The following is a 27,810-nucleotide window of genomic DNA, read 5'->3' on the forward strand; positions in this document are numbered from 1 at the left end:
AGACAGATGTTAGTTCACTAGGCAGCAGGTTCCAGGTTTTCCCCACAGTGTTGGAGAACAGAGAGTCCCCAGCCCTATTGTTGGATTTCAGTGTGGATACTATAAGTTTACTTCATGAGCGAAGGGTTGTACGATTTATGTAGAGGGCAATGAGGGTAGTCAGTATTGGGAGTATTGCTAGGGGGATGGAGGGTAGTCAGTATTGGGAGTATTGCTAGGATGTTACAGGGTCTTATGGGTGATAATAAGTTGGTGAAAGAGAAGCTGATTATGCAGTTCCAGCCATCCTAGCTGTTTGAGATTATGACAATCGTGGGTTCTAAATGGGGAGCAGGTGGCAAATCTGTTATTATAGGAGGTAACAAGTTTGTTGAGGTTGTTTTTAGAATGGGAGAAGCTTAGAGGAGGGTAGAGATAAGATGGGTGTGGGCAATAGCAGTTCTAACTGTTGGGAGTAAGAAAGGGTTTTAACCTATAAAGGGAGCCTAGTTTTCTGTTCATTGACTTTATTGTAGTGTTGATATGGGTATCAAAGGTAAGGTTGTGGTCTATAGTTACTCCTAAGAGCTTGGTGGTTGGGTCGGGAGATATGACAGTACCATTATTAGATGTTACTGTGAGGTCTAATGGGGAGGACTTTTGTGCAGGAGTGAAGAGCAATACTTTCGTTTTCTTAGGGTTTAGGAGTCAGTGCTGGAGAAACCAATTTTCTACTATGTTAAATGTTACTTGGGTGAGGGATTGCAGTTCAGATATGAAAGAAGCGGAGCATATTAATGTTGAGAGAGTATTGTTATTGCAATTTTTGTTGATGCAGTCAGAAAAGGATAAGAAGGCAGTGGTGGTGCTATGGAATGGCCTAAAACCATGCTGACAGTTTGCTAGTAAGTTATTTTGGAGTAGGTGGTTTAGTAGTTGATGGTGGATGCATTTTTCCATGATTTTTGCTAGTAGAGAGAGTAAGGCTATTGGGCGATAGTTGGAGAGTTCAGTAGAGTTACCACCCTTATGAAGAGGGATGATATGGGAGATTTTCCAGACCGATGGGATGGTGCCTTCAGTAACTGCTCTATTTATTAGAATGGAAAAGGGATATGCCATTACTTTTGTTGCAATTTGCAGATATTCAGCTGGTAGCTGATCAGCAGAGGGGGTGCATGGTTTGAGTTGGTGCATGGTTTGAGTTTTTCAAGGAGGTGGCAAATGAGGGAAGTTGGTACTGGTTGTAAATGAAATTAGGGAAGTAAGGTAGTTGTAGAGGGCGACAGGCTAGTATTAACAGGGGGTAGTGAGTTGGCTAGAGATTGAACGGCTTCAGTAAAGAAGATATTAAAAGGTATCAGCAATATGCTTAGGATTGTTGTGGGAAGTGCCTGATGCGATAGGTGTTTTGGAGTGGCCTGGTTGTAAGAGTTTATGAATACCTAACCAAAACTTTTGGGATTTGTGATTATGCTGGAGATGAAGGTAAAAGTTTTTTTTTTTTTTTTGTCAAGGAGTATAGATTTCTTGGTAGCATTTCTCATCTGTTTAAATTTTTGACAGTCTGTTGGGTTTTTAGTAGTTCTCCATTTGGCACATATTTTATTTCCGTTTGATTTTATGCCTAGTGTCTTTAGTAAGCCATGGGGCAGTTTTAGTCCTGTTTCTGACAGAATGAGTATGGGCATGGTAGTCCATGATTTGTAAGAATTTGGTGTTAAAGTATAACACTGCATCCTCAAGTTGGAGGTATTTTAGGGGAGACCAGTCATATGCCCCAAGTTCAGTTTGGAAGCTATCTGGATTAAAATTTCCATTGGTCCGAGTAGTTCTATATATGGTTGGGTTCGGAATATTGGTCCTGTGACTAATTATGTATGCCAGTGAGTGGTCGCTGATGTCCTCAAGAAAGGTACCTATTTTATATGTAAGGGGATGACTGTCAACAAGGATCCAGTCTAAGGTGCTTTCTTTGTTGTTAGGTTTATGTGTTCTGGTTGGGGAGGTAATAGTTTGGGAGAAACCATATAGGTTAATATGGGTAGTAGGCTTAGGTGAACTACAGCTAGTCCAAAGTCGCCCAGCACTATGGATTCTTGAGGTAAGTTAGCAGAAAGCCATTTCCAGGAGGGAGATAAGAGCATATTATGTAAATGGCTTTACAGGCATTGATCTGAAGTTTGGCAATAAGGATTTCAGCATTACTGCCAGTGGGTAGTAGTCTATCAAATGAAGTAACTTGTAGCCACGATTTATATAATACTGCTACTCCCCACCACCTTTTTTGGTTATGAGAACATGTGAAAAATCTTTCCTTTTAAGATTCAACCTTTCCATAACAAAACTGAACATCTCAGAACAGTTTATCATTAAGTGTCATTCTATAGGCTAGTACATAAACTATACTTTTGGTATACTGCAAGCAGCAAGCATTCAGAGCTATATCAGCTAAATGGCAGTGCTTTAGAATGCAATTCACTGTCTTTTGCTTATTATCTAACTTGTATTAATTGGCATATGATTCAAAATATTACGATTATTTAGACAAGAAGTAGTAACCTGGACAGTTCTTAGAATTTTCAGAACTTCCATAGCATCACAAAGGTCCTCATGACAGTAAATAAGCTGCTTCAAGCTGGTCCTCATGAAAAGAACTTGCAAATCAACAGCTTATCAGCTACTATAATTCACACAAAAACGTTCACTAGTGAATCCAAACCTATGTCTACATTACACATCAATCACTCAAACCCTTTCAAACCACTAAAACACAACAAAAAATATTTCAGAGTATGTTAACAACCAAAAAGGTATTGTATTTAAAGAAATAACATTTAAATGATTCAGTAAGCGCTATTTGCATGAGATGCTTAAATATAAAGCAGTCCTTTGACATACCAAACTCAGAATCCTTCAAGACCCAACTTTTCTTCTAAACGGAAATGTTCCTGCTTTCACCCTACGTAAATTCAAGGGAATTTCCCCATTGAGCTCTCTATTCTCCTTGCTCCACGCTACCCTCAAACTATTATTTTCTATTCTAAAACAAACTTAAGCTAACATTCTCTGATTAAGCAATTTCTCTCCCTTGACTCCAAGTATGTAAATATTGTAAATATCAAGTAACCTCAGATCCTTATATTACATACAGTTGAAACTTGCTGCTCTGAATGGAAATACCTGTAAACTGTGTTCTCTATTATCTTTGTGTTTATGATGTACATTTTATGCATTTGCATTTCCTGACTGTATGAATTTTATACATGTATTTTACCTTTAACATTACGTAACCTTAGCGGACCGGAGTTCCGCTGTGGCGACCCCTAACCGGGAAAAGCCGAAAGACACAATATTGCTTATGGAGCTTTTCTCCCCAGACCACCACTGAAAATGGGCACGTTCTGGCCCAGTGGACTTCCCCTGTAATCAAACTGAAAATAAGTAAATAAATAACCAACCCAGAACTAAAAATTTTTTTTTTTCACTCTATCTTTGTTTACTGACCTATTTTAACACCTCAAAATCAAGTGCTTTATTTGTAATTTTAGCCTGTTTTCAACAACATGGCTACCAATGCGGCTTAATATATTAACGTGATCTTGTTCTCCCTCAACCCTCTTTCCCATAATGCATTTCAATTCTGCTTTGTATGACTCCTGCCAGAGAGAAGGAAGTAACTGTGAATTCCCATGCCATTGACATATAACGGGATTTGTGAGAGCCACTATCATCTTCTATACCTTCTGAAAAAGGACTGCTGCTTTTCTGTCTCTAATCACCCTCATTTATGGTTGGTTCAGAGCTCGTTTTACACTATACTTAGAAGTTATCCAGCTACAGCCAGAAAAGTAGCTAAACTGCAGGCCTTTGTTAGGGTTTTCTTTTGTAGTCCAAGATGAATTGACAGTCCCCTCCCACACTACTGCTAGGATGTTAAAACTGTCACTATGCTGACAGACCATTGCAGAAACAAGTGCAATTGACAAATCATACTGGAAAGGAACGGACTTCCATTATAAATCTTTCCCCCTCTGCCTGCAATAGGAAGATTTATCTATTTAAAATAGTTTCATTATTTTTTGTAGGTTCAAGCATCAGAAACTGCTGGATTATTTTGGTTTTATTATTAGTAACAGTTCCTTATGTCTGGTAGGAGTCATACAAAGCAGATGTGCAGCGCATTATGGGAAAGAGAAATGCTTGAGGAAGAACAAGCTCACATTGGTACATCAAACCCATTGGTAGCCATGTTGTGTAAAACAGGCTAAAATTACAAATAAAGCACTTGAGTAATTTTGAGGTGTTAAAATAGGTCGGTAAACAAAGATAGAGTGAAAAAACAGACTTTTTTTAGCTCTAGGGTGGAGTTACCTCTAAAAGAATGACAGTTGCGCGTGATCCAGGTTTAACTTTTAAAACTGTGAATGTTATTTGATAACTTTCCAGTAATAAACAGAACAGCTGTAAAATTTATAGCACTTTGGATAAATTCATCTTCTGATTCACAATGGAAAAAATTACATCAAGAAATATTATTAGTAATTACTAAATATAATCACAGTCATAAACAAATAAACCCTAATAGTTGTATCTGGTTATTAAAATATTTTTTCATAAACAGAATTATACCCTCTTCTCACATTCCCCTTTTAAATAATATTTCCTCTTTCCAAAAGTTCACATATTCTAACCATTTTATTAAAGACTTAATATTTTCTAGGTTTTTAATTGCATATACAATTGACTGCTTAGAAACCCATAACTAACAAAATGCTACTATTGAAGCAAAACAACTTAATTTATTGGCATCAATTCTTAAATGGTACTGATATATACATTGTTGAAAAATTAAGATCTAAATATAGTCAAGGTTCTGAGAACTGGTTAATTTTACAAATATTTAGAGACTTTGGGAACACAGAGATAAATAAGATATTTAACCTGGATAAGAAATTGTTACCAAAATTATTGGAATTCTTAATAAATATCAATAACAATGCAATGAAAAATAAAATTATATTTGTCACAAATTTATAAAAATTCTTAAGTTAGATTTCACATCATAAGATAATTCCTATTGGCACTACTCCTCAAAAATTAATAATGAAGACTTCTCTGAAGAACACAAGAAAATAATATTAAAATCTTACACAAAAAAAAACACACCTTCATTATACTGGACAATTTTCACTTGTAAATTCTTACACAGAGTCTTTGTACCTCCTAACAACATTACAACTATGTACAAATCAAACAGAATTAAATGCTGGAGATGTGATTCTGAAATAGCTGCTTGGATGCATATGGTATATGAATGAGAAGTCCTCTCCCCTTTTTGGGAAGAAATTAATAACTTCATTCAAGCTCTGTGGTCATTCAGATGGAAATACAAGTCTTTAGTTTTATTTAATGGTCCTATTACCAAGATAATTCCAAATACCAAAGTGCCTCTTCTTTGGTCTATTCTTGATCTAGCCAGAAAAGTAATTACTAAAAATTGGAAAAGTAAAATTATCCCCTCTAGTGTTGAATTTATTAGTATGGCAAAAATTGTTTGCTGTAGCGAATTGCATACTATAAAGATGACAACTTCTGATATTATGCATTCATATAAATCTTGGCTTAAACTTAAAGACATGCTTGAAAAATATCAATTGTTGTTGATATGCATAACTTTGATGTATTGATCAGCGGTGGACCAATGTAAATAACGGTTTTATACTTGACTTTTTTAATTATTTGTTTTTAAAAACCATAGATAAAAGAACTGAGCTTTATAATGCTGATATCTGATGTACTGCACAACCGATGGTCAAATATTACATGTAATCATTTTTTCCTGTGCTTTTTTTATGTTACAATAATACTTCACACCTACTTCACTGGGGCTACACTGACTACCTGAGCTTTTCTGAACAGGATTTAGTCATTTATGTAGGTTTTTATGTTTGGAGTATTTGTCATATAGTGAAATAAATTTTAAACTTATTTTTGTAATGACATTTCTTTACTCCTGTATTTCAGTAGTGAAATACTTGTTAATTTATCAGTGTAGTTAATTTTTAATTAGTTTAACATTACTTTAGGTAGTAAGAATCAGCTCCATTTTGCCAGTAATGCCACTTTCCAATCATCTAGCACTGATCAGGGTTTCATTTTACATTACAGCTGCATAATGGCAGAATGAGACAGCAAGTCTACCTAGTTTGTTGTTTTTCATTTAAAATTCTAACTTCACTCTGTTCCTTACCTTTATTGTTATGCAATCCGTGCCTCACCCACTCAACCACTAGTTCCACTAGTTTATGCCTTAGGTCTACAACTCTCTTTGTGTAGGTTTCCTTCGGCTTTAGTACTCCCTTCCATTTTTTTGGCACATGAATCAATCTTAAAATTGGAAGACAGTCACATGTATGTCCTGAAAGTAAGAAGATTAAACAACTGCAGAAACAGATAATACAGGATCTTGGTAAAGGCTGCAGCTTCTGCAAATGCCAGATGAAGCTCATGCAGAGAAAATGGCAATGTTGATGCAACTGATCACATCAAAAATCCACTTGGCTATGAAGACATTAACACTGAATGCCACTGTTGACACAATGGAACTGACTCCAGCAGCCTCATGGCCATCAGCACTGACTGGTCAACAGCCATCAACGCTGAAAGGTAATACAGTCCTGAGACTACTATGGGAGACCCTCAGCACCAAAGGCTTGAATACCTAGGTAGACAACAGTCAAAGCTGTGATGACTGTATTGTGAAGCTGACCTTGTTACTACAGTTCTGATACAACGGCAAGAAAAGGAGCTCAGTACCATTGCAATCAATGCCAATACAGCTGGTATCAACAGCACTACTGATGCCAGAGATGTCATAAGTGGCACGAGTCAATAATTACAGAAGACTCATAAGCACCTACTTGTGCAGACTGTGGCAGTTACAGGTTGTTGGCCAGCCTTGTCAGATTTGTTGCCCCAAAGGGAGACAAGAGTGAGGAGTTCCTGCCCACTATGGAATTAGCAGGGGAAGCAACAGGACCCATCTGTACCTCTGCCTACAAAACACCATCATTTTATCACTGTCCATGTCTACAGTCATGGGCTGGCCACAATAACAGGAAAAGGCTTCAGTAGATTGGAAAGACATGACTGTCACTTGTGGGATGCTAACCTGCCTAATTCAACTTCATAAAGCATATTCACCCTGAGCTGCTACCATTCTACCACACCAGACACGTTATTCTTGACAACAGAAGCTTCCCATTTCTCATACCGCCTCGAGGGTGTCTAAAAAAGAATTTACTGACTGCATTGTCTAGAGGAAGATACCTACGGAAGGACCAGTTGATGTGGGATAGAATAGAGTTAAACTGAGTGGAACTGAAGTTAGTAAGTTTGTGACAGTGTCTGTAGAGGTGTGGTTTGAATGTTTAGCTTGAGTGCCTTAGAATGGAAGTGGGGAGGTGATCACTAAGGGAGTCTGGAGAGGTAGCTGGGCTATGGTAGAGGCTGGGGAAGTTAGTGAGTATCCAGTCTATAGTGGAGCTAGAGGAAGAGGTTTTGCTGTAGTGGGTGGTGGATGTTATTAGTTGCTGAAATCCATGGAGGTTTATACTAAGTTGAGGGGAGTCCATTATAAGTTTGGACCAGTCTATGTTGACATCTCCAAGAATTATGCTTTCATATTGTATGTTGAGGGAAAAACCAGGATAGAATGTTTTCAAGGATGGGGATATTGTTACCAGGGGGGAATATAAATGGAAGAGATAAATTTCTTATGTTGGTTAAGGTGACAATTGAGAAGGAGTAATTCAGCTGGGTGGAAGTTTGGGATGGGGATGTCAATAGGTGAGAGATTGAGGCTGTTCAAGTAGAAGATTGCAACCTCACCCCCTTTTTTGGGGAATCTATTGGAGCGATAAATATTATAACCAGGAGGGAGAATTTGTAATGTGTGGTTTGAGCCATGTTTCGGATATTGAAAGAATGCGAGGGGAAGTATGGGCAATCCATGCATGCAGTTCAGTGATTTTGTTAGTGAGACTTTGTATATTTAGTGAACAGATACTTAGGTTTTTGTGTGAGGAAGGGCAAGGACTTGAGGGAAGGGAGTGGCTGGAAGTTTGTTAAGTCAGAGTGGAAGAGGGAGTGTTGTGAGGTATGTGGGAGAGAGAGGAGGTGGTTTGGAATTAATGTCTCCAGAGAAGAGAATGTTCGTTGTAAAAAGTATGTGTGGTGTGATATAGTTACAGAGTTTGAGTTTAGATTTGCATGTGGGTGAAGGGTTTAGATGAATTATTCGTTTGTGTAGACAGTTTAAATGAAAAGTTGAAAAGTGAAGGTGACATGGTAAAGGAGCAGGCAGAAGGAGGATCTTTAGAGAGGCTTAAAGTAGGGGAGTGAATATGAAGGTTGGGTAGGAAGGAATGATATGAGGTTAGTGTAGAAAGTATGGGAAGTGGAGTGATAAAGAAATGAGGATACATGGTAGGGTATGAGATTATTGGAGGGAGAGGTGAAGTATGGATAGAAATTGATGTGGGTGGAGAAAGGATGTGAGGGAACTGAAGGCAGGAAGTGAATCCTGACAGTGGTGGAGACAGGAACGGGAGGGTCTAGATAGTATAAATATAATTGAGTGGGGGGGTAGGGGAGGGGAGCGAATGGAGCAGGGCAAAGACCTAGAATAAACAATCAGTAAGCAGGTAACTATGTCAGTCGAGAGGACAAGAGAGGTGGCGGGGTTAGGGCAGGCAAGTAAGATGGTCCGAGAAAGATCTGAAGGAAAGGGAGAACAGTAGTATAGAGCAGAACTAGGAAATGGCAAGAAGGAAATGTAGAAGTGCTGGAGGGACAATTCAGAGTAGGAGAGACGAGTGAGGGAGCAGGCAGGGGTTTACAGGCAAGCTAATACATGTAATAGGCAAGAACAGATAATTGCAAGGAGGAAGGAGTACTGGTGAAAGCAGGGTAGAAGAATAAACAGGGTGCAGCCCAGGGGTGTGCAAAAGAGTAGCCTACACGGGAGCAGCAATACAGGTATAATTGACTAGTGCACTTAGCAGAATATACTTTAGTCTTCTTCTGTATAATTATGGCAGGAGGCACCAATGGTAGGACTTGACTCAAGGTTTGTCCCAGCAGGATAAGTAGGTAGTGCTAACTTGAAAAGAAAAAGGAGAGAAAAGAGGTTAAGGATAATTGAAACCCAAAGAATAGGATACAAAGAGCAGCATGAGTGATAGTATGCAAGGGTGGGTAGTGTACTAAGTAATGAGCAGGGTGTGTGGAGGAAATGACTTCGTATGGAGTACAGATCTAAGGACTACAGTTGGAAGGACTGGTATGCGAGGGGCTCAGTGTGGAGGTAGAGTGCAGGTTAGAGTCAGTGGGTGGAAGTAAATGTAAGTGTGCTGGCAGCGTGAGCTGTTGGAGATAGATATGGGCAATACAATGGAAAGGTACAGATATGTAGAATGGGTAAGTAATTCAGGGAAACTACAAAACAATCACAGAATAAACAATAGTACAGATTAAGAACAGTAGCAATGTCTGAACCAAGGAAGCAAGTGGAGTAAATAAATACTGCAGTAGCTTAGGTAACTTCTCCATAGCATTTACTCAATGCAAGTAATATGATGGACTATCGTCTAACAGACAACAGCTGCGATATGTACTAAGCCAGAAACATTATACAATAAAGTCAGTTGCAAGAAGAACATTGCTTACATCAGAAATTAAAACAGGTTTGCTTGGTAGCTACTAGTCATTATACAGGTTAAAAACCAGTATTGCATAGTTTAAAACAGTTCCGTTAGCGCTGGTAACAAATTGTAGCAGAAAGGCAGCTATAACCGTGCTCATACAGACTAGCAGTAACTCACCTAAAGCAATTAACGACTGCAGTCATAAGAAGTCACCATTTGTGTATCACTACGAACAGGATACGACGCAGAATGAAGGCAGCTTCTTAGACACTGATAGAAACCGTCGCTAGAGGACATAGACTTATGTTAAACATATGTGTGGAATAGTCTTACACACACACACACACACACTTTACATATATATATATATATATATATATATATATATATATATATATATATATATATATATATATTTTTTTTTTTTTTTTTTTATTTTTATTATATTTTTTTTTATTCTTTTCTAAGTTTTACATACACTGAGGCTGTTTCTCAGCATAGGAGTACTGGTGTGTCAATTTCGGCATTTGACATTTTGCTTTTGAACTTTTGCCAGTTGACATTAAGTGTATTCAATAATTACTACTTATACTCCTAAACATAAACAACTCCAAGATTGCAATATCTTGGAGAAAAAAAGAGAATACTTTGAGACACAGCAATCTCAGACATAGTACAAGTATGTACCTATTTTCATGCATTCAGTTTTATAACTCAGTCACATTTATTAGGCTCAGTATTTACAACTTTTACATATAGGGAGGTGAATGGCCTAGTTCAATGAAAATTACTCATCTAGCATAAATGAAGGGTTCGGGTGAAGGGACACTATTTCAGTATAAAAATCAAAAACAGATCCCTGCACATCAGTGCTTGCAATGCTGAGATCCTCCCAGCAGAGATCATAGCCACAAAGAAGAGCATCTTCCAAGATAAGTACTGGAGTGGGTGGCGCTGAAACATATGGTTAAGAGGGGTCCTGGATTAGCTATTTAGAAACACAGTTGAGCTTCCATGGAGTGATACTATCTCTTCTGGGTGGTCTAAGATGAAGATATCCTTTAAAATTTGTTTCATTGGTAAATGAAGATACAAGGCAGGATCCAGAGGTACACAACTTGAGTTAGCAAAACCATGTCCTTTTAAAGATACAAAAGGAAGGCCTGTTTTGTAAAAGACTGAGAAATTATTTAGTACTAGTGACATGCTGCATTCTGGTCATGGTTTTTGGATAGGCATCAAAGGAAGACTCTTCAGCACTTTGCTAATTATAATTTCTTCGTGTTTGGTTTCCTAGCCTCCCTTATAATATTTAGCACATCCTTTGAGAATATGCGCCTGGAAGGAAGGAATGCTAAATCATTAGCGTTATCAGTTTTAGTGCGACCAGGCTGGTGTGCATTAAGGACTCTCTTTTCTGTGTCAAGAGGTCCACATGCAGAGTTAACATGTTCTGTTCTGCCCTTTCTAGCCTTAGTTAGTCTTAATGGAAGGAGAACCAAAGTTGTCTTGGCCAAAAAAGGGCTATCAGCATAACTTTTAGTCTATCCTTCTCAGTCTTCTGCAATACCCTAGTGATCAGAGGTATAGGAAGTAAAACTTGAGAAACAGATTTATCCAGTTTGTGGATAAGACATCTACCTTCCAGTCTGCTGGAGCTGCTAACCTCACAGCTAAACTTCTGCAGGTGAATGTTTTCTGAGGAAACAAAAGGTCTACTTCTAGCAGACTCCACTTGTTGGTCAGATTCAGAAAGATCTCCCTGTTCAGCATCCATCCATTCATGTAGGCCAACCTTTGATCTGCTCACCCTATCTCTCCATACTTTCTCTTGTATTGGGATGTACGCCACCCAAAATGCCAGGCTCAACTCCTAGGTAATCTTCCATATCTGCACTGCCAGTATGCACAAGTTGTAAGCACTGGTGCCCCTTGCTGATATAACAACTATGGTGGTGACCGTAAAGCTTTGGAGGGTCACATGTATCCAAATCTTTTTAAGAAACATGAATGGAGAGAGAAGGAATTAGTATTATCTGAGCACTGAAAGTTTTCAATCTCTTGTCCTAAGGGCTCTGAACTTTCAGTGATATCACATGGGCTAGATCCAAAGAGCCTGAAATGAGAGTGTTAGAGTTTTCTGGCCTACTCTGAAAATGCAGCCTTAAGCCAAGATGTACCTGCAGCTTCCACCATTCAAGTTCTATTTCTTTCTTTATTTTTTTAATATACTTATGGTAGAATGAGAATAAGATTCCAGAAGCTGACAGTACATATTCCTCGAGGACCACTACAACGTCTTCATGTGCAGTCTCACCAAAGGGACCATGAGAATGCATGCTACCATGTACTGCTCCCTTCTCATAATAATGTTTGTCTCTAGGATGGTCTGGAAAGAGAGAGACAAACACAGCACCTTGTCCTCTAGGAGGAAGGCACCCTGCCATTCTTTTGTCTAACTGCATCCCCCAAAGCACACATTTCTTTGACACGATAAAGGTTAAACTTAGGAAACAAAGAAGCCCAGTCTCTGATAACAAAAAAGGCTGAATTCCAGTGCCTTCTGGAATGTCAATATGGAATCTGCTTGAAACTTGTAGTCGTCTATGCAAGGATAAATGCGGATGCTTCTGTCCTACAAAAGGCTACTACTGCAGTCAAGCACTTTGTAAAGATCATGAGAACATTAGACAAGTCAAATGATGAGGATGTAAACTGGAAATGATCTCCCTCTGCTTGGAATCTTGTGTAGGCCCTTGCAATGTGAATATGGAGGTAGTCATCTTTTAGGGTCCAGTGTGGCCAGGAATGCCTGAGGGGATAATAAAAGATGGAAGGCCTTGAAGGGTCAGAATTTTGACTTTTGGAATAATTAATAACTTGGTTAGTCTAGTGAGGCCCAAAGCAAGTCTTTTTTTTTTTTTTTTTTTTTTTTTTGACACCTGAATAAAATCCTGTGTTTCTCTCTTTAGGTACTCTTTCTATAGTTCCCTGGTCTAGCAAATCCTTGAGTAGGGGGTGAAACTAGGGTCACCTGACCTTTTGGTATAGGGGATCTAGCTTTTCACTGCTGGTGGTGGTTAACTATGATGGCAAGACAGTCACTTACAGGTGTTATGACAATAGTATTTAACTTAATTCGCATTTAATTCCTTGTCTCCATTACAGCACCCTCACCCTGTAGCCAAATCAAACCATCATAAGCTGCTTGAAACATTTGTCTACTTATTCTGTAGACAGCTAGTAGTAACTGGTTATGTAGCTTCATCCTCCCACAAATTCAGTACTGTTACTGAAGGACAGCAGTCACTTTCAAGATTTAGAACAGAACTTTCAAATCCAAGCTTATGTACTTTGTCTTCCCATTTTTCAATACATGCCTGTGACTCTGGGGATCTTGTGGCCAGTCACTAGTGAGTATTTTCTGCACTTCAGATTACCTCACCACAAGATTGTGCCTTATGAGAGAGTGTTCTAGCCACACCTTATCAGTGCCATTTCCCCGCGGAGTTCCACTCGATCAGTTAGCTTGGGACTTAGTCCTACAAGTGTAGGATATGAAACTGCCAATAATAAGTTTATTAGGTACAAAAGTTACATACTTAACTGTAACAGGTCTGCCTTGTCAGTATCGTACTCTTAATCATTCCCTCCCTCCTGCATCTGGCCTTTGGGCCCTGAATAGGCTGTTCATTATAAAACTTGTATTTTCTGCCTTTCCCACTCTCCTTTTTCTGCTGCTCTGCTTTCTCTAGCTTCACAGATCTGGAAAGGTGGCTAAAGGAAGAGTGCTATCCTAGCCTAGGAAAGTTTTACGAACTGCACTAAGTATCTGCCACTCTTAGTACTACAGGTGAAGGACATAACACTCCCGATGCTAGATTCTCTGCTTGCTTCTCTGGAAGTCCCCCTCATTCCACCTTTTTGTTAAACAGACTTCTTGGGTACATTAATGGCTTAACAACACTTTCATCATGGGCAAGAAGAAACATTGTTTTGCTCCACACAAAATAAACACTTCAAAAGATAATCCTTGTGGCAACTTGGTAGCAACAAACGCTTTCCGTGGTATAGTGATGTCGGAGTTGGTATGTATAAGTTCACGTACATGGGGTGGCAATGGGGAAATGCTGCTGCTGCCTCAAACCCCTTACAAAAAAAGAGGTTTTAAGCAGAAGAGTGATTTTCAAGATTTTTTTTTTGGCACTCGGCATTTCAGTACACAGCCTTATAAATGTGTGATAAAGATGACAATAAGTAGTAGAAGCATATATTACTCAAGGATAAAGACACATTATACATTTGTGTGTAGCGTGATAAGCATTTTTTTCTGACTACTGAATAACAATATAATTAAAGGCAAGAAGGACCAGTAGCACGAAGAGATCAGGTTTTATATAAATGCACACTCACAAGAACCTCGCATCAATTAAAGGACAGACACGTGTATAAGAGACTGCACTGTTAGCAAACTGTTCCATTACAGAAAATGGAAAGGAGAAGACAAAAAAAATCATAGAAACAAAAAATACCACCAAAAAGAGCAGATCATCACAGGATATAAAAGCTGCTGCTGCAGTAGGTCTCCTCACAAGGAAAACCACAAGTTTCACATGCAGGTTTACAAAGGTGTCCTTCAAAATATACTGTTTTAAAAATGTTCACATTTAACAGAGTCATAAAATTTAAAGAAGTCTTAAGCAGAAGAGCGATCGTCAAGATGCATTCGCCTACGTTTTTGGATTTTTTTTTTTGGCACTTGGCACTTCAAGTGTTGACTCAAAACAGGTTACAACTGAACACATCCTTTTCTATAAATGACTTATCACAAGCCTTTAACTTACAGCAAAGTGACTTACTCTGTTTTTCTCTGCAGCCCAGAGAATTAATTGTTCTGGGCTGCTCTCTAAAGTTTTTTCATGCTGAAGAAGTTCTTCTTCTGTCATTTCATCCTCAGTTTCCTCCCAGTCATCATCAGATTCTTCAGGCCAAAGACTGCAGGTTCCTTTAGGAATAAGATGGCCATGGGTCTCCAACAATTCAAGCTGGTTAAAATCCTCAGGATACTCCATATATTTTTCTTGCTTTTTGCCTTTCTTATTGCTGGATTCCACTGGTACAGAATTTAAGGTCTCTTTCATGTCTTCATTATGTCTTGTCACCCCTTTATCACTCATGCCTTTCTTCTGCAAAACAAGATTTTTATATAGATGTCATTAGATATAATCCCTGCAATTATCTTAAAAGAAAGAAGTGAAACAAAGAAAAAAATGGGACTCTCACACTATGAAATGCTCACAATGACAGAGGCGAGTTACTGGGATGCTAAATGTCGCAACTCTCCAAACATTCCATTTCCAGAGCAGTACCATCAACAGTATTACTCCAAAGATAGCTCTCTGTCAGTCTGACACTGTCTATTTTGGAATACAAACTTTTGTCTTGTTTCAATCTTTCAATATGGCAACTTTATATCATGTACTTAGTCTGCACTTCTTAAAAAGGTGTGTAATTAAACTTACCATAACAGTAGATGTTAAACTAGATTACTACTACAGTATCCTGAGCTGCATGGGTAATATCCTGCATAGGATACAACAGACGGACAGCTTCCAAAGCTTCAGAGCACCTTGCACAAACTTGAACTGGACTAACTAGAAGACTGGCTTGTGTGCCAAGTCCTTCACAGTTTTCATTCTAACTGACAGTGAGACACAGCATTGCCATTAACAAAAAAATAAATATCCAATCCCAGGATGGAAGGAGGGAGTAGCTACTGCAGAAGTGATCATATGAATATCTTCCGTTATGGAAAGTTTACTTACACAACTGTACTACGTTCTTCATTTGGATCACTTACTACATTTGGAAGGTGGAAGGAGAAGAGTCGAGGAGCTCCAGGGGAATAGTCCTAGCAAAGCCTGACCTAGACCTGGAGAAGGAATTTAGCTTGTAGTGTTCTGTAAAAGCATGTACAGGAGATAAAGTTGCCACTTCTAGAATACGTCTAGAGTCCAACCCTTTCAAAAAGCCATGGATTAAGCCAAGGCCCTGGCAGAATTTGCCCAGACCCTGCCTGAAATAGTTTTCTTGTGTTGGGGAAAAAAAATAATAGCCTGAAACAACCATTTGAAAACAGTCTGCTTTGGCACAGGTTGTCCCTTCCTAATCTTCACAAGAAATGAACAACTGACTGAATATTCAGAAAGATCTTCTTCCATTAAGGTAATACCCAAATTGTCTGTGGACGTCTAAGGTATGAAGTATTATTTCTACATCATTTCAGGGTTCTGGGAAGCACACACACAGAGATGGATATTTTACTTAAAGTAAAATCAGACATCACTTTTAGGTATAAAAGAAAGAACAGTTCTCAAGGAAACCTTGTGTCTGCGGAAAATGAGAGAAGGTTTATACCCACCATAAGAGCTGACCCCTGAAAGAAGAGTGCCTGAATTGCAAGAGCAGGCAGCAAGACTGTTTTCCATGTTAAGAACCAAAAGTAAGCCAAATGAGCTGGTTCAAATTGAGTATTTCTCTAACAAAAAACTGAGATCCCAAGGAGGAGCAACCAGTTTTCTTGGAGATCTCTTATGCAATACCACTTTCAAAAACATTTTGACATGAAAATGCCTTGAAGGAAAGGGGGGGGTATCCACATGCTGAAATGGCCAACAAATGAACCTTGACAGAGGAGTAAGACAGTCCATAGGAAAGTAACTCACAAAACCAGAGAACTACTAGTCCTGAATGAATGCTGGTTATGATGTTGGCTGACCTGGTTGACACGGTTCTCCAAGCAATGTCTGAGGTGTCTGTGGTAACAGACTGCTTTGGAACAGGAGGGGAGAAGGGGAGAGCTGGATTCATGGATATTTGACATTTCCACCAAGTGATCTCTCCTCACAAATCCCAGAACTGTAATCTGAAGAGCTTGGTGCCACAACCAGAGAAACTTCAGATACCACTGGATCTTACTCATGTGGAGTCTTGCCAGAGGTATTATGAGAATCACAGATGCCATGATACCCAGAATCCTGAGGTATTCTGTCCCAGTGACGGAAGTCTGAGTGGACCTCCCTGGAATAGATCTAAATATAAATCTATTTTTCCTGTGGAAGAAATGTTCTTTATACTGAGCAGTCTTGCAGACATTCCAGGAAGACAATTATGTGTGACAGAGTCAAGAAAGCCTTTTGAATGTTCTCTTTGAATACCAACCTGCACAGGAGGAGATCACTCACCTAAGTGAGAGATTCCTGACACTTTGAAAAAAGACTCTGCAAAGATAAGCAAATCTTCTAAATATGGAGAAATGTGGATGCTTTGCAGCCAGCAATGAACTATAACTGGGGTTAGGACACCTTGACAACAACCTTGGTGTAGTGGACTAACCAAATGGTAAGCCAGAGAAAGTACAGTTGTGTACACCTACCATAAATGTAGATGTTAGAGTGTCTTCACTGTTGCAGTCATGACTGTAGGGTTCTCCCCTGCCGGCAGGCAGCCCCAGGTCGGCCAGAATCCCAAAGTCTGGGTCCGGCGTCAGCTGTTCAACCATGCTCCCTGACGTCAGAACACCAGGAGTATAAAGCTGACAGCCATCTTCTCCAGTTTTTCTTGCCCCAGATGTCAGGAGTCCCAAAATGAAAAAGGTCCCATAACCTTTGCAAATACACCTCAGAAGAATGGTGAAAAAAGGAAATACACAAAAGTAAAAATAAGAGGGACAGGAGGGAAGTCCAGACTGCAACAGTGAAGACACTTGAACATCTACATTTATGGTAGGTGTACACAACTGTACTATGTTCATCATGTTTCACTGTTGCAGTCATGACTGTAGGGTAGAATCCCAAAGCTGAAAGAAAGGGAGGTGGTCATAAAGAGGAAGGGCTAAAAGGCCCTGCAAGACTGCAGAGGCAAAGCCTGCCCTAGACTTAGAGTAGAGAGGTAGATTGTAGTGCTTAGAGAAAGTATGCACTGAACTCCAAGTTGCAGCTTCCAAAATGTCCTTGGTAGTAACTCCCCTGAGGAAGGCCGCAGAAGTGGCAGCAGCTCTGGTGGAATGAGTCCGTATACTCCCTGGGATTTGCTTTCCATGGTGAGAATAACAAAATCTGATTCCATGAGCAATCCATTTAGAAATGGTCTGGTTTGAAATGGCTTTACCTTGGGAACTTGAAACATAAGAAACAAACAATTGTTCTGATTTTGTGATGTCCTTGGTTCTGTTCAGGTAAAAACGTAGTAGTCTGTGTACATCCAAGGAATGTAAGATCCTTTCCCCTTTATTTTGAGGAGTGGGAAAAAAGGTTGGCAAGTGGATAGTTTGATTTAAAGCCACTTTGGAAACCACCTTAGGCATGAAGGTAGGATTAGTCCTCAAAGATACCCTGTCTTGATGAAAAATAATATAAGGTTCCACAGCCATAAGAGCTTGTAACTCTGAAACTCTCCTGGCAGAGGTTACGGCTAACAGGATAGCTGTCTTCCAAGATAAAAACTTGATGTCAGAAGAGGCAGCAGGCTCAAAAGGAGGCAAGGTTAGTTTTTCCAAAACATAGTTGAGATACCAAGCAGGAATGGGAGGAGATCTGGGAGGTCTTAAGTTCTTAGCTCCTCTGAGAAACTGTCTCATGAGCTGGTGGGAAAAGATGGGAGGGTCTGTATTATAATGAGCAGAAATAGTAGAGGCATGTATCTTAATGGAAGAGAAAGAGAGACCCTTATGTAAGAGATCTGTCAAGTAAAGTAAAATTAAAGTAATTTTAGGAAGAAGAGGATCAGAATCCTGAGCCTGCATCCAGGAACAAAATCTTTTCCATTTTCCTGCATAAGATTTTCTGGTGCTAGGACGTCTGGCTTCTAAAATGACATCCATAACCTGCTTGGGCAGTAAAGAAGAAATCAAAGGCCCTGGATTAACCAGGCCGCTAGGCTGAGAGTTCTGACATGAGAGTGTAGAACCTGACCCTGATGTTGGGACAGAAGGTTCGGAGACTGAGGTAAAACCCAAGGGGGCTCCAGACATAGGTTTTTTTTAGAGTTGGATACCAAAACTGCCGAGGCCAATTTGGAGCCAGCAAGATCATCATCTTGGGCTTGTCCTGTTTTATCTTCAATAAAACCCGTGGAAGTGGAAGAGGCGGAAAGGCATATCCCGACAGGTTCCTCCAACTGAATGACAAGGCGACCACTTTCCAAGCTTCTCTGTGGAAAGTCCTGGTGCAAAAATTCTGTAGTTGATGATTGAGATGGGATGCAAAGAGGTCTATGTGAGGACATCCCCAGACTGCTGTTATCATCCTGAATATTTTGGTGTCCAGCATCCACTCGTGTGGATCCGAAAGGTTTTTGCTCAGACTGTCTGCCAGGAAGTTTTGTTTCCCTGGTAGAAACTGAGCTTGAAGATCCAGATTGCAAGCTAGAGCTGTGTTCCATAGATCCATGGCTAGTCTGCAAAGGGGGTAGGAATGAGATCCCCCTTGCTTGTTTATGTACCACATAACTGTGGTATTGTCTGTCCGTATTAGCAGTTGTCCTGGTTGTAAAAGATTCCTGAAGGCCAATAGAGCTTTCTGAACGGCTAACATTTCCTTTAAATTGATATGCAGGTGCTTCTGATCCTTTGTCCAAAGGCCCTGCAAACAATTGCCCTGAAAATGGGCTCCCCAAGCATAAGCCGAGGTGTCTTTTGAAGGCAAGGAAGGACGGAGATCAGTATGTCTAAACTGTGGCAATGCTGAGACCATACACTTTTTAGGTACCACTGTATTTTCCTCATGTGTAATCTTGCATATGGTACGAGAAGGATGCAGGAGGCCATGTAACCCAAAGCCTGCAGGAATTTCCTTGCAGATAGCTGAGTTAGAGTTGCCAAGGTTTTGAAAGTTGAAGCCAGCTGTAATTGTTTTTCGGATGTCAGAAATGCCATCTGGGTTCTGGGTTGTGGTGTTTAGAAGTGCATCCAGAAAAGTTATCTGTTGTGATGGTGTCAAATTTGACTTTATGTTTACAGAGAATCCCAGGAACTTGAGGAGGTTCTGTACAAATTCTAGATGCTGGGTAAGACATCCTTGCTATCTGCCTGAATTAGACAATCGTCCAGATAAGGGTAAATTTGAATTCCCTTGAGTCTGCAGTAAGCTACTACTGGAGCCAGGTATTTGGTGAAGACCCTGGGCGCAGTAGACAATCCAAAGGGCAGTGCAGAGAATTGAAAGTGCCTCGATCCGGCATTGAACCTGAGGTATTTTCTGCGATCCTGCCTGATGGGAATGTGTAAATATGCCTCCTTTAAATCCAAAGTTACCATCCATGCATCTTTGGACAGCATTGGAAGTAGCTGCTGTAGAGTAAGCATCTTGAATTTTGGAATCTCTAGAAAGGTGTTCAAGACCGACATATCCAGAATGGGTCTCCATGAGTTTTGCTTCCTTGGGACTAGAAAGAGCCTTGAGTAAAAACCTTTCCCCATCTCTGAAAGAGGAACCAGTTCTATGGCATTCATAGCCAAAAGAGCTTCCACCTGGTTTAAGGCCTCCGTCCATTGATGTTTTGGAAGGTCTGGCCATCCGCTTGGCCTTGGCAAGGTATGAAAATGGAATTTGTAACCTCTTAAAACCACATCCAAAACCCATTTGTCTTGGGTTATTTGAGTCCAATTTTGATAAAAAAAAGAGACAGTTTTCCTCCGAGAGGGGCTTCCGGGCAAGAAGTTCCTGTAGCCCAACAGAGGGAGTCATTGAGTTTGTTTCCTTCGAGATTGTGACCTGTCCTCTCCTCCCCTAGGGGTGGAAGCAGTCCACTGTCTTGGTCTATAAGCAGCTTGTGTTTGAGGCCTCCCTCTGGAGCATCTGTATCTACCCCTCTGAGGCCTGTCTGAAGTGGGAAAGGACCAATTTTTTGAAGGCCAATTCCTGCTAAATCTAGGTGGCTGTACTTGTAAGAAATCTTTAACTGTTTGCATGGATTTCGCCTTAGCCTCCATCTTTTTAATCACCTCTTCAGCTTTTGATCCAAACAAAACATTATGCTGAACAGGAGCATCCAATAATTTAGCCTTTACTTGTTCAGGTAAATTTTGTTCCTTTAGCCATGCATGCCTTCTAAGGACTGTGCCAGAGGCTGCAGCCCTACAAGAAGCCTCCAAGGCATCAAATCCACAGTGTAAACCATGCTTCCCAACCTGTTCAGTGATGTGCAATAAGTCATGTAATGCCTTACCTGCACAGGCAGAAATGGAAGTAAGCTTTTGTTTTAAGACAGACAAGAGAAATTGCTGGTATTTAAGCATATGAAACTGACAGTTTAAAGCCCTAATGGACAAAGTAGCAGAAGTGTACACCTTTTTGCCCCATCTTTCAAAAGACCGAGAATCCTTTTCAGTAGGAATGGGATTTTTGGCAGAAGCGGCCTTAACTCCCTTAGGACCCTGAGAAATGATTTCAGGGTCAGCAGCAGGGTTCTTGTATAAAAACTGATGGGAATCAGATTCCCTGTAATATCTATCAGGCTTAACAGGAGCAGGAGGAAAAGAGTCAGGGGTTAAGTTAGCCTCCGAAAAGGCATCATCCACAATATCCAAAACAGGAGGAATAGCCAGGGGTCTATGTTGGGGAAGAAGAAGAAAATCCCTCAGTCTTTTCTTGGATTCCGAATACTCCTGTCCTTCCCAGTGGAAATGTTCCCTCATTTCATGCAAAGTTTCCCAAAAGAGAAATCCTCAGGGGAGAAGTTGAAGGAATGGATTCTTCAGCATCAGAATCCTCATAAGGAGGGAAAGAATATTCCTGATCAGAAGAAGAAACTGAGGAAACAGAAGCCTGATCAGAGGAATCATAATAAACATCCTGCCTTGGCCTTTTGTCTGGAGGGGGATGTGAACCCCTAATCATAGTAAGTAAATCCTCCGCTATCTTGAGTAACTGTTTCTGTGACTTGGGAGCCGGTTCAGAAGAGGCCTGTGTTGAAGTCTTTGATTTAGAAGGAGTCTTTGCCTTTGTCTTTGGCTTTGCCTTTACTAGTAGCGGAGTAGGCCTGAAAACCCCTTCAGAAGCTGGTACCTGCACAGCAGCTCCGGACCCATCCGAAGGAGCATTGTCCGAAGGTCCTACAACAGAAATATTTAAAGGCCTGGTTGGCTCCTCATGAGAGTCCGTTTCAGCCGTTGGTTCTGAAATGGCCAACGACAGGGGCTGCAAGCGCCTAACCTGAAGCTGGCTCGGTTGTGTGCTATCATCAGATTTGGACCTCGGAGGCCTGTCTTTATCGAACTCACCATATCCGGCGACATTTTGTAGTTGTAATGAAAAGCAAAATCAATTGCACGTTGATTGAATCTAGCACAAAACCGACAACTAGCTACATCGTGGTCAGGGCCTAGGCAAGGTATACAGTAAGAATGAAAATCCTTATGCAGGTATTTGCTTCCCACATGAAATACAATTATTAACTTTTTCTGACATCGGTGGAGCAAGAAAAAGTTTCAACGGGTACTTAGCTTTGAGTGGAGAAGAAAGTCTTGGAACGAAGAATATAGAAAAAGTCAGCCGACTGGCACTTGCGAATTGCTATCACCGCACGGCAAGAAAGACTGGGAAGATGGCGTCGGCTGTCAGCTTTATACTCCTGGCGCTCTGACGTCAGGGAGCATGGTTGAACAGCCAGACTTTGGGATTCTGGCCGACCTGCCTGCCGGCAGGGGAGAACCCTACAGTCATGACTGCAACAGTGAAACACAATGAACATCTAATAATGTGATTCGGACACAAAATTTTAAGAAATGTCTGAAGTATGAAGGATAGAAATATGATAAACATCTTTTAAACCTAAGTTTATCAAATAAATAAATAAATAAATAAATAAATAAGGAAGGATGGATTAACGTAAGAGGTTGTGTTGTGAAAGCATTTTGAACATGGGAACCATCACAAATTGGTTTAGGAAAGAACAGCCCAGAACTGTTCTTCGAGAATGTTCTTTCTCTGGCACCAGAAACATTCTTGAATAAAAACCTCTCCCAAATGGGAGGGAGGAACTGTTTCTCTTACTCCCCGAGAAATAATGTGCTGTAGGGCCAGACTGTTTTGTTCAGGTGGATGTGGAATAATTCCCTGGAAAGGAGGGATTTCTTCCCATTGCCATCTGTAACCCTGCTGAATCAGTCTCAGCCATTTATCTGAAACAATCTGCTGGCAAAGAACAGAGAAATACAGATTCAGAATTTCTGAAAGGGATAGGGGACTGCTAGGGTGGGTGGGGGGCGACAGTTCCCCTTACATTCATTCTGACTTGCTTGTCTGTCCTTTGTTCTTGAGTGGTCCTGCTTTCTTTTTGGAATCTCCTTGCCATTTTTTTAAGCATTTTGTTTCTTACCAAACTTGGACCAAGAAGCATAAAACCCCTTGGATGAATTTAGAGCAGGAGGGCTGAATATTTTGACAGATTCCCTCTATCAGTTTACCCTTCTCATCAAATATTTTCATAATGCCTGTATCAGAGGGTCCAAAAACTAAATTTCTATCTAAAGGTGAATTTAAAATCTTTACATCCTCTGGGAGATTCTGCGAAAGCATCCAGGCAAACTTCCTCAGCACATTACCAGAGGCAACAGCCCTGGATGTAGTATCTACGAGTTATAAACACACTTTAAGCAATGATTAGTGACCTGAGAAACTGAAAAAACTAAACCACACAAAGCAGATTTTTACTCACAGTAGGAAATTGCAGATAAAACATTCCTCCTACTTCAAAATTAGAAAAAATAAGGTATGAGCCTACCAACTCACAATTATAAAAGTTAAAACTGCAGAAGCATACATCTTTTTCTCCAAAGTAATCAACTGTTTTACCATAACAGTCAGAAGGGGAAGGATTATAATTAGCAGCAGTAACTGGACTGACTAAAGCTATAGGTACAGGGTCAGGTCTAGGATAGGTACATAGAAATTTGAAAGACTGACAAACTTTGTACATTCCAGTTACTTTCTTACATGTAGCAGGCTGGCTATTAGGAAAAAACACAGGCCAAACACATCTTCCAATTTTCTTAGGGACTGAGTAACTGAAAAAGCTGGCACATTCTGGAAATAGTATCAGAGAAAGAGTCCTTGACAGGGAGATTCAGATAACATGCTCAAGAGTGTGAATCAAGCTCCCCTGAGTCTGAATCAGAATTAAGAGGAGAAAAAAACTGTATTTGTCCCATCACATTCCTTTTCAGATTCAATTTCTTGAATATCTTCAGGAAAAGAGGAATCCCTTATTCTCTTACCAGAAACCACTTGAAAAGAAGGGTCAATAGCCTTAAAAGATCCTGAGACAGACTTGATAAACTACTCCTGTCCAGTGAAACTGGAGCAGAAGACAACATATGTTTAGCATTCTGCTTGTTTTTGACAGGAACGTTGCGAAAAACAGGGTTTTGAATGGTAGCAACATCTTCACCAGGGATGGGCACAACATTCTCTCTATCTAAGCAGGGGAACCTTTTCCTGTCCCTTCTCTCAACACCGAGAAAAGTGGCTCTCCCTTGCCCACTGACAGGATCCCAACAGCATGATGTGACTAATCCCAGGTCCATAATGGCTGTATGGGTAACACCATGGGGATCTGAGGAAAAAAGAGGACTGGTTTGGAAAACCAGCTTTAGCTACAGCACAGTCACCCCTGGCTCAGGCAACTTGCTAGCCTGCAATGGTGGCAAAGGTGGTTTAGTTATTTTTTTCTTTCTTTCTGTGACTGGAAGAACTGACCGTGAACTGGTAGCTTGTTCCATGATCAAACCTAAAAAGGTCCTCTTTCTTGGGGAAACCAAGCAGCACAAGCTACGACAATTTCAAAAATAGTATAAAACTCACTTCTCCCAATCTCCCAATAAAAACACATTAAAGGTTTATTTAAACATTCTGAAAACATTTTTTTTTCTGTGGAAAAACTGTTTAAATTACTTTTCATGTCTGCTAAAGCATATTAGATCCCATTTAACAGTATAGCAAAGTTGCTTGACAGTTAAAAATCAAATATTCTTAGCTTAAAACTCACCATCCCAAACAGGAAAGTAAATACAAATAATACGTGGAAGGCTTTTCCCCCAGAGGGATCTCATCTGCCAAACAATGGAAGAGCACAAGCTGACTGGGTCGATCCTCAAAAGCCTGCAGTGGACAGTTCTTTTTGGCAGCCAAATCTCTGAAGGGCTTGGCGCCAGTCAGTTCAGCTACAGATGACTAATGGTTTGGGTATGTGCAAGGTGCCCTGAAACTTTGGAAGCTGGCATATTTCTATGCAGGATACTGCAACAGTTATCAATTTGAAGAACATACATTAATGCTTGCTAATGTAGAAATTAATTATAGTCAAGAATTTGAAATGTGAACTTGTCATTTTGAGCTCTGCATTTTTAATTTTTTTTTTTTTTTGACAAGGTTAATTCCACTAGACATATGGCCCATTTTCTGGAGAGACATGAGGCTGTATTCATACTGAAAGGGGGGGGGGTTTGGCCACAGCATCAAGGAAATTCCGCTCTGCTTCTCTTTCTCCCACTGCCAGTCATCCATCAGCCCCTCTTGGTCAACTGGTCCATTTATTCTCCCATCACTGGGATAAGGGTGGGGTCATCATATAAGGCAGTCACCAGGGGTAGTTCCAGATCTTCCCCCCATTTTTCTCCCTAAACCCCTGGTGCCTACCTAATGGGTGAAACATGCAGTGAGCATCAGTGTTCCTCATGTCTGCAAGGGGTGGCTCCATCAAGACTGTCCTGTCCTCTCACAGAAGGCATCACACAGTTAGGTCTCCAAAAGGGGACTAAATCGTCAAGTGTGTGCCTGACTGTGACACCCTTCCCCCCCATGGACATGCCCATCCTCCTTGCGGGTTGTCTGGGCTGTGGTCAGGGCTTTACCCCTCTGTGCCACTGGTACAGGTTTGAATTCACGTTCTTAAGTTTTGTGGAATCATTTACATGCAGCTATGCCGGCCATCTGAAGTCTGACAACAGTCCTAGTAGCAACATAAGATGGTGGAACCAAAATAAAACATAATCCCAGTAAAAATGTAGCATTATTGCCAAATCCCCATTCCAACAATCCAGTCAAGTTTACTAATATATTGCCACAGTGGTTTTTGATAATTCTACTACTTTAAAACAAGGACTAGATCTGGTTATGAAGAAGTTACCTGGGTAGCATGTCCTGGTATGCTTACACCACTGACTGCAGCCAAATGTGTTGTCAATGACTGCATATTTTGAAATCTACCTCTACTCCTTAGTAGCTCCAGTGGTAAACTACATCAATGACTCTACCTCAAAAAGCCAAGAGCAAAAATACCGAATCCAAAAAGATTAAATGGAAAAACGAAGCACAGAAAACCAAGCCTGGAAAACCCTGAAAAGTGCCAAATACGATAGGACACTGCAAATGGATCCAAATTTGTTTTGATTACCAGAAAATTCAACTAGGTGCTGACCTCCTTTTCAGTGGAGGCTCGGGGAAAACGCCCCATACAGAAAATTCAACATTAGAGATATAAAATAATTAAGATAAAAAGAAAATATAGTTACTTGTAATAATGTATACAAAACATTCAAAGAATCTGCAGCAGAAGAACTGAAGTACAGACATACAACCAGGTTATTCAATTAGTACACAAGTGTACTCAAATGTTAGAGCTGCATTTCTATTAGCAAACCAGTGACTTGGGTTTGGCAGTAGGAGGGTGGTGAATTAACCAGGAGGGTAGCAGCAACATAGAAATGTAAATAAATAATAAATAAAACTAAACATTTTTTGAGACAAGCAAACTCCCTTATCCTTCCCCATACTGCCACATTAAACTTCTACAATGTCAACATCACAATATGAGATTTATTAGACTTAAATATGCAGTATACCTGAAAGCAAATACTATAGTATGTCAAACACAGTGCTATCTTGGCCTTTGAATAAATACTAAGAGAAGAGAGTATGAAGCCCCACATGAAAATGCATTGTGCCCCCCATCCCTCCTACATAAGAGGAAGGTTTCACTTTTGTCTAAAATAACATTATTGCATTCAGGTATTACTGTTTTGGGGGCTTTGTTGCTGGTAGTCTACTCTGCTTAGTTTTACTTGTTTTTGTATGTTTGAACTCAAGTTTCTGAAGCACAGGCTAAATCAGTGCTTAACACCCATGTTCAGCAGCATGACTTCTAGATTGAAAGGTATGTTGTTCATAATCCCCAAATTCTCAGGCTAGGGCAAACTAGCACATAAATCACAACAGGCCAAGTTTGCTGCAGTGTTTCAGAAGGAAATATTAGTTTTCTTTATGCAATACGCTTGATAAAAATGTATAAAGGTAATACACTGAAATAGGCCCCTTTCATTTAAAGTCAAATAGGAACAGAACAGGTTACTGGTTACTGGTCTGTCTCCTACCCTGGAGGGAGCCATGTAAAATCATACTTATGTGTTCAGTCATTTCAGTCTTGCAGCCATACCACGGAAGTATTCATTCAGGTTTGCATACAATTATATAAAAAAAGTTTATTTTTATTGTGATGTCTTACAACTTGCAATTATTTAAATAGCCTAGCTCAGTGAAGGCGAACCTATGACATGCTTGCCAAAGGTGACACGCCACGACATTTTGGGTCACACACCGGCATTCATCAACACCAGAGTTACCAAAGAAACTGCTTTTGCATTTGTTTCTTGTGTGAAGTGCACTGAATTATTTTGTGCCAGGAGTCAGTTCAACAACACTGCTGCAGAGGTAAGGAAGTTGTTAACCTCAAAGACTATTTCAGTATACTTTCTCGATAGAGTCTGAAAAGGGCAGTGCTTACATTGTTTTCTCTTCATGGTTACAATTCTGCAAAGGGCAAATAGTCTGCATTTCCAGGAGTGTGCTGTCTTAATCCCTCCTAAAACTGGCACATTTTTACACTTAATAATGACAAAAATTAGATGTATAGATTAATTTTACTTCAGAAAATGCGTATTAATTCACATTCATTTTTTTCAGTGTCTCGAAATTAATAGTACTAGTAGTTTAAAACTGTCCAGGTCTTATTTCTAGATTTGTCCCCGATTCTGTTATTTATCCCGGATATATTTTAAATTTATTTT

General features: G+C 40.1%; 1 protein-coding gene across 2 annotated transcripts in view; it reads right to left on the reverse strand.

Annotated features, from left to right (window-relative positions):
* ANKRD49 (ankyrin repeat domain 49) overlaps window positions 1–27,810 on the reverse strand; it is a 97,383-nt gene that overhangs the window by 55,776 nt on the left and 13,797 nt on the right. For both annotated transcript variants that reach the window (XM_044072644.1, XM_044072645.1), the window contains exon 2: window positions 14,549–14,875. In XM_044072644.1, coding sequence (XP_043928579.1) covers window positions 14,549–14,875 — 327 coding nt within the window. The remainder of the gene's footprint in view (window positions 1–14,548; window positions 14,876–27,810) is intronic.

This window comes from Protopterus annectens, chromosome 5.part0 (genome assembly GCF_019279795.1).
Source record: "Protopterus annectens isolate FY-2018-M chromosome 5.part0, PAN1.0, whole genome shotgun sequence".
Classification (NCBI taxonomy): Eukaryota; Metazoa; Chordata; order Ceratodontiformes; family Protopteridae; genus Protopterus; species Protopterus annectens.